The sequence below is a fragment of the Salmo salar genome, chromosome 01, assembly GCF_965601325.2.
Source record: "Salmo salar chromosome 01, fSalSal1, whole genome shotgun sequence".
In the NCBI taxonomy this organism is placed as follows: domain Eukaryota; kingdom Metazoa; phylum Chordata; class Actinopteri; order Salmoniformes; family Salmonidae; genus Salmo; species Salmo salar.
The window spans coordinates 78808173-78816009 of record NC_138291.1 but is presented as its reverse complement, the minus strand read 5'-3'; the positions used below and the strand labels follow the sequence as shown (position 1 = coordinate 78816009).

The following is a 7837-nucleotide window of genomic DNA, read 5'->3' as shown; positions in this document are numbered from 1 at the left end:
TACATGATTCCATATGTGTTATTTCAGAGTTTTGATGTCTTCACTATAATTCTACAATGTAGAAAATAGTAAAAATAAAGAAAAACCCTTTAATGAGTAGGTGTGTCCTAACTTTTGACTGGTACTGTATATAATGTACATGTGTTGTAATTTACGATGTATGACATTATTCCAGTTTAAATAATAAAGATAGACTAATTTTATTTTTTTAAAGCAAAAAAGTGACAAAACAAGAAATGATTGTCTCATGAAAGAGAAAAATAAACAGAGTAAGCACTCCCCCCCAGTAGGAGGAGGAGCAGCCTTTGAATTCCAGTCCGTCCCCCTGTCTCCTTCCCCCAAGCCCTGGGTGAGAGGGGAGTGCTGTAGCCCTCCAAAGGAAACGGAAAAGACGAAACTCACACAATCCTCATTTTAAAACCCCGGGGCTGTGAAGAAGAAAAGACAACTCTTTTACAAACTTTATACTTCTAACCACCTATTTAGCACTCCACTCTCCCTTTTTATTTGTCATTTTACTCCACCCTCCCTTTTTATTTGTCATTTTTTTGTTGGTGTTTTTATTTTTATTTTGTGGCAGATTGAAAGCCCCCGCCCTGCTCAGTTAAAGGACCCAGTGTTCGCTGGAGCAGAGATGCCCCCCCAGCCGGAGGTGAATAAACATTTTTGGGACTTCCTAAAGAGTTTGCTCGGCATCATCCGAATCCTCCAAATCATTTTCGGAGCAGGACTATGGGTCACAATCGCCGCCAACAAATACGAAGGCGCCATCCACTTCGTCCTGTTCGTGGCCGTGCTCTTCTGGCTCCTCACCCTCACCGCGTTTTTTATCACCCTCCTGGACAAGCAGGACCTTGTCCCCGTCTTGGGAGGGGACCGGTGGTTGCTTAGCAACCTGGTTCATGACGTCGCTGCTGCGGTGCTGTATCTACCGGCGATCGGCGTCATGATCTACAAGACAGAGCGGTACGAGTACTGCAACCTGGAGCAATATAAACACCACTGCCTGTATAAAGTCTATCTGGCTGCTGCCGTGTTCGCATGTCTGGGCGCTGTTGTGTATCTTGTCTCGTCGGTGTATGTTGGCTGTAGGAAGTGCCGGGGAGAGCAGACGGTGGTTTGAGAGAGGGGAGGACAGAGGGGGACAAAGGAGTAAGGGATATGTTGGAGGACTGGGGGAGGGAGGCAAGAGCTCTCCCTGGATAGGGGAGAGGAGAGGGGTATTTTCTGTCCCACAAAGCAGTGTCCTCTTGTCTTGGCTCAAACTCCTATAGGTTTGTCCATATTTTGTTCCGTAATTTAATGTCAGCATCATTTCAGTAGCTTATCAACGTCGGCTACAGTACAATACTTTTTTGGTACAGTGTTTTTGCGTTGACTGACAACAACATTCCGAAACTGAGAATTCCACCGGACCTTTTACCAATGCCTTTGAAAAGCATACCTCTTATGCTTTGCAGCCTACAACAAGCTGTAATCGCAGGGACATGATATGACATGCCTTTGATATGACGATACCTACACCATATTTGTTGCCAATGTTTTGTATCCTTTTAGCCAGAAATAACACATGTCTATATCAAAAACAAAACCAAGTATGTTCCTAATTATTCCTGAAGTGTCCTTCATGTTAAAACCAAATGTTGATTAATTAAAACCAATGTCACTGAACACCAGAGACAAGGTTCTCTTATTTGGTAATAACACCTTCTGCATGTAGGGGCAGATAGTTATTTCAAATCTGAAAAGTATAGATCTGCCGACTCTATGTGTTTGCACCTGTTTGTGAATGATTATGGTGTTGGTGGCTTTCCAAAATGAGAGCCAGTTTGAGGCGGGGAGCCCTCAGCAACTTCCTGTCTGAGACAAACACGCTTAACCAATCAGCAGGGGTCTCTGGGATGCCACATGAAAGACATGGAAGAGTGTGTGCTTTTACTCTGTAATCTCTGTGACTGGAACTGTGTGTGTGTGTGTGTGTGTGTGTGTGTGTGTGTGTGTGGTGTGTGTGTGTGTGTGTGTGTGTGTGTGTGTGTGTGTGTGTGTGTGAGAGAGATGATACTGACTGGAAAGGGGAAGTTCTTACAATAATTAATGGTGGGGGTTGAGGGTGTGTGTGTGGAGAGGGGGTGAGAAGTGTTGATAAGTGGTCTATAAGTGGTCTGCAGGGAGATTAGATGAGTAGTGGTCTATTCCAGGCAAACACACATTTCCTGCTAACTTAGAAAGCAAAAAGAAAAGCATGCGTGGCATGACAACGACAACAGAGTTGGAATAAGCAGAAATAAATCCAGCCACAGAGTGTATGACACAGGCTAAACCTAAGCGATGTGAAAATGAAGGAAGAGGTGTGAAAATGTTGGGACAGGACCCATGTTCTGTGCTGAGCCAGAGACATGAAGCAAGGGGGAGGAAGCAAGCATTGTGAAAATGTTGGGACAGGACCTATGTTCTGTGCTGAGCCCTGAGTAGACTGGAGGACACAAAACACAAGATGGAATGGTGAGGCTAATGTTGAACAGATGCACTGCAGGGATAGACTGTAAATCTACCACAGTGTGTGTGAGTCATAAGTGATGGATCTGCAGCACAGTCCAAGCAAACAGCTCAGATAGAAACAAACAAGAACCCTCCTTCTCAATAAGACCTGCTAACTCGAGACCTCCCTAACTCACAACTTCAATTAGTGACAGATACTTTTCTTATGACCAATCACAATGAGTCTTCTTAAATTAAAGTGACAGCTTTGCTTGGGTTGCATTAAGGCGTTGTCGTTTTTTCTCAAATGTTCAAATTTTCTCTCTCGTCAGAACTAGGTATTTTGACTCAGCCATGTATGGACTGACTGCAAGTGCAAGACGCTGTTCCTAAGAGCATCTGCTAATGAAGTACATGTAATGTGTATCTGTGCTGCTGCTGCTGATGTGGCCATTGACACTTTGCTTCTTGAAAGTCCAATATCTTGAAAACTTGATTGCTGACATGCAAAACATCTTGGGACTGTATTTAAATATATATATATCTTTATTTAACTAGGCAAGTCAGTTAAGAACAAATTCTTATTTTCAATGACGACCTAGGAACACGACCTCTGCCCCTTGTTCAGGAGCAGAACGACTGATTTTTACCTTGTACCTTGTCAGATTGGGGATTTGATCTTGCAACCTTTCTGTTACTAGTCCAACGCTCTAACCACTAGGCTACCTGCCGCCCCGATGTATCAACAGTGGACTAATGAAAAAAATACAAAAATATAGTTTTTAAGTGTATTTTACCTCTATGCGTGTGTGAAGAGAGAGAGAGAGAGAGAGAGAGAGAGAGAGAGAGAGAGAGAGAGAGAGAGAGAGAGAGAGAGAGAGAGAGAGAGAGAGAATGGCATTGGACAGATGTGAGATGGTGTTTTCCTGAGATGGTGTTTTCCTTGTTAGCTAAGCCAGGAAGAAAGGGAGAAAGAGGGGAGACGCAAGAGAGACAAGAGTGTGAGGGAAATAAAAATAGAGAGAGAGCATGACCAAGCGAGAGAGTGGGTGACAGAGAGAAACCTTGGGAAAAGGACACTTCAACACATATAAAGCCAGGCGGATGTTAGAGTGCCAGCCCAGTGATATTTACTCTGGCTACTCAACCAGAGAGACATTTCCTGCATGGACTCAAACTGGACTGGACTAGACTGGGAGAGACCAGCTACTACTTCAATGGCCTCTCTTTTTCTCTCTCTCTCAACTATGATTCACAGCTATAACTACATCACTGGCAGGCTTTCTTCAAGAACATGAACAAAGTGCTATCTGTCTCTCTCTATTTGGGAATTTCTGGGCCAGTATTCACAAAGCGTACCTAGAGTAGGAAATATAAATACGGGCCCTGATCCTAGATCAGCACTACTACTCTGAGACACTTTCTGAATATGGGCCCTGGTTCTGTGTTACCAAAACCTTGTTCATCTCACAGCCATCATAACCTACATCTATGCTATTTAACAGATGTGGTCATTACACAGGCATAGGCCTTAAGCCCATATTTCATTTCCCCCTTGTTGGAACAGTAGGCATTCTTTTCACTGCTTGAATCAAAGTGGTCTATTCAGAACTCTCTTTCTCTAATGTTTTGACCAAAAAAATTATTCCACTAAAAGTAAAAACCACTGGAGCATCAAACAGGCTGTGATGAGTGCCAGTTTACCAGTTTGCTTCTGCTAATTGTTAGCACATCTGTAGCCTGTATGCCAGTCTGTTTCTGCTAATAGTTAGCACATCCCTAGCCTGGATTTCAGTCTGATTCTCCTAATAGTTAGCATATCCCTAGCCTGGATGCAATTCTGTTTTTGCGAATAGATAGCATTTCATTAGCCTGAATGCCAGTCTGTTTCTGCTAATAGTTAGCATTTACCTAGCATGGAGCCATTCTGTTTTTGCTAATAGTTAGCATTTCCCTAGCCTGAATGCCAGTCTGTTTCTGCTAAAAGTTAGCATTTCTCTAGCCTGGATACTAGTGTTTCTGCTTTAGCCCACTTTTCTGTCATTGTAATTTTTAATAGAGGGCTATAGAGCTGTCTTAAGCTGAACCTGACATGCATTCAGGCTATTTCCCTCTTTTCCCTCCCCTCTTCCATGTCTGAGTGTCTTTAATATCGGCCTCTACATAAAGCAGCCAAAGTGAACAATCTGGAGTGATCAGCTTATGATATTTTGCTGCTCCCTCCCTCCCTCCCTCCCTCCCTCCCTCCCTCCCTCCCTCCCTCCCTCCCTCCCTCCCTCCCTCCCTCAGTGGGTACTGGAGTCCCTTATAAGGGACTGGATTTGTGGCTGCGGGCCTGATCCAGTTTTGATTAAATATTTTACGTGGTCACAGGTAAGCTGTAGACAATGTGTGAAACATACTGTACCAGATGTTTAATAATCTCATTATCACATTTCTCATTTGATTTGACCATAATTCTCATAAATTGAAAGAGCAACCAACAGAGTGTATTTAGTCATTCATTTAAAGTGTATCCCTTCATTTTAAAATCTTTCATTTTTCCCACTTCGCTAAATATGACAAGAAACTACAGATATACACTACTGGTCAAAGTTTTAGAACACCTACTCATTCAAGGGTTTTTCTTTATTTTTACTATTTTCTACATTGTAGAATAATAGTGAAGACTTCAAAACTATGAAATAACACATATGGAATCATGTAGTAACCAAAAAAGTGTTAAACAAATCAAAATATATTTTCTATTTGAGATTCTTAAAATAGCCACCCTTTGCCTTGATAACAGCTTTGCACACTCTTGGCATTCTCTCAACCAGAGGTAGTCACCTGGAATGCATTTCAATTAACAGGTGTGCCTTCTTAAAAGTTCATTTGTGGAATTTCTTTCCTTCTTAATGCGTTTGAGCCAATCAGTTGTGTTGTGACAAGGTAAGGGGGGTATATAGAAGATAGCCTTATTTGGTAAAAGACCAAGTCCATATTATGGCAAGAACAGCTCAAATAAGCAAAGATAAATGACAGTCCATCATTACTTTAAGACATGAAGGTCAGTCAATATGGAAAATATCAAGAACTTTTAAAGTTTCCTCAAGTGCAGTCGCAAAAACCATCAAGCGCTATGATGAAACTGGCTCTCATGAGGACCGCCACAGGAATGAAAGACCTCTGTTGCAGAGGATAAGTTCATTAGAGTTACCAGCCTCAGAAGCCCAATAAATGCTTCACAGAATTCAAGTAACAGACACATCTCAACATCAACTGTTCAGAGGAGACTATGTGAATCAGGCCTTCATGGTCGAATTGCTTCAAAGAAACCACTACTAAAGGACACCAATAATAAGAAGAGACTTGCTTGGGCCAAGAAACACGAGCAATGGACATTAGACCTGTGGAAGTTTGTCCTTTGGTCTGGAGTCCAAATTTGAGATTTTTGGTTCCAACCTCCGTGTCTTTGTGAGATGCGATGTGGGTGAATGGATGATCTCCACATGTGTATTTCCCACCGTAGAACATGGAGGAGCAGGTGTTATGGTGTGGGGGTGCTTTGCTGGTGACACGTCTGTGATTTATTTATAATTCAAGGCACACTTAACTAGCATGGCTACCACAGCATTCTGCAGCCATACGCCATCCCATATGGTTTGGGCTCAGTGGGACCATCATTTGTTTTTCAACAGGACAATGATCCAACACACCTCCAGGCTGTGTAAGGTTCTATTTTACCAAGAAGGAGAGTGATGGTGTGCTGCATCAGATGACCTGGCCTCCACAATCCCCCGACCTCAACCAAATTGAGATGGTTTGGGATGAGTCGGACCGCAGTGTGAAGGAAAAGCAGCCAACAAGTGCTCAGCATATGTGGGAACTCCTTCAAGACTGTTGGAAAAGTATTCCAGGTAAAGCTGGTTGAGAGAATGCCAATAGTGTGCAAAGCTTTCATCAAGGCAAAGGGTGGCTATTTGAAGAATCTCAAATATATTTTGATTTGTTTAACATTTCTTTTTTATTCTATATGTGTTATTTCATAGCTTTGATGCCTTCATCATGGTGACTGCTGCCAGGAGACAGTCAGCGATCAACATGAAGTTCAGGTTCAAAGCCACATCAGCAGCTGGAAAGGGAAAAGGAATTGATTTAAAGGTTGTTTGCCTTCTCTACTATTAGTACTTCTTCAATGCAAAAGAGATTGAAATGAGATATGCAAATAACACAATATCTCTTATTGGCTAAATATTTATCCCTCTTAATTTTAAGTATTGGGGCCATGACCATATATCTAAATCTGATCAAATCATTCAGTTGACCAGGTTTTCAGGACTGCCTTTGCTGTTGGTGGTCCTTCCAAAAATGCAATATTTCACCTAGAGAGAACACTGCAATAAACTATGTACAGTTGAAATCGGAAGTTTACATGCCGGACTCCACAAACATCCCTGTGTTGGGGACCGAGGATGTGGACGTGATCTCCATGTAGACCATCTCCTTCAGATCCACCTGGAACTTACTACAGAGAGGGAAAATGTTGTCCATAAATGCTGAATGAGGTCAGTTGAAAGGTCCAATGCAGCTGTTTTTTTTTATCTCAATATTAAATCATTTCTGGGTAACAAATAAGTACCTTACTGTGATAATTTTCAATTAAAATGCTCAAAAAGAAACAAAAATAGCTTCTTAGCAAAGAGCAATTTCTCAAGCAAGAATTTTGCTATGACTGTCTGGGAGTAGTCTGAGTGGGGAGAGGAAAACTGAAAATTAGTTGTTATTGGCAGAGAGGTTTGGAACTCTCTGTCTTATTGGGCTATTAACTAATTTACAGCATGGTGATGTCACCGTGAAAGCCCAAAACTCTATCCCACCAAAACAGGCTAAATTTCTGGTGTTTTTTTTCAAAGGGCATTATCATCATTTTCAAAATGTCACAGTGTGGAAACATATAAATAATGCTGTTTTTGACTGTACTGGACCTTTAATGGTTTTACTTTCCCACCCCTAAAGGTCAAGGTTAGGATTTGGGGAAGGTAAGCTGATCCTAGATCTGTAACATACAGTAACCAATTAGCCTGTACATTGGCTAGATCCTCTTTAGGAAAAATGGGCAGTATTTATTGGTTAAGTCAATATAACTATATTTACACAGTGAAAGTACAACAGTAGCGAAGATACAATGTCTTGTTCAATGAAGCTGGGTTGTCTGCATGAATCAAGATTGTCTTAGCCCACTGAGCTAAAACTTAATTGGTCTGGATGTTCTGAACTTAACCCTGTGGCACCCTGCTGGAGGTCAGGGCTTGTATTCACAAAGAGGAGTGCCTATCCTCAATCAGGTTCCCCTTGTCCCTATAGTAATATTAATTAT

At 41.9% G+C, this 7837-nt stretch overlaps 1 protein-coding gene across 1 annotated transcript; it reads left to right on the top strand.

The window, feature by feature from the left end:
- The first annotated feature begins 350 nt into the window (after positions 1-350).
- Positions 351-1671, top strand: LOC106612971 (MARVEL domain-containing protein 1). Its single transcript, XM_014214730.3, has one exon. It carries the CDS (start codon positions 635-637, stop codon positions 1121-1123), a length of 489 nt encoding a protein of 162 aa, XP_014070205.1. The 5' UTR covers positions 351-634; the 3' UTR covers positions 1124-1671.
- The last annotated feature ends 6166 nt before the right edge of the window (positions 1672-7837 follow it).

What these genes read in the sequence shown, in the direction of transcription:
- LOC106612971 (XM_014214730.3), top strand. Translation starts at nt 635, where the DNA reads ATGCCCCCCCAGCCGGAGGTGAATAAACATTTTTGGGACTTCCTAAAG.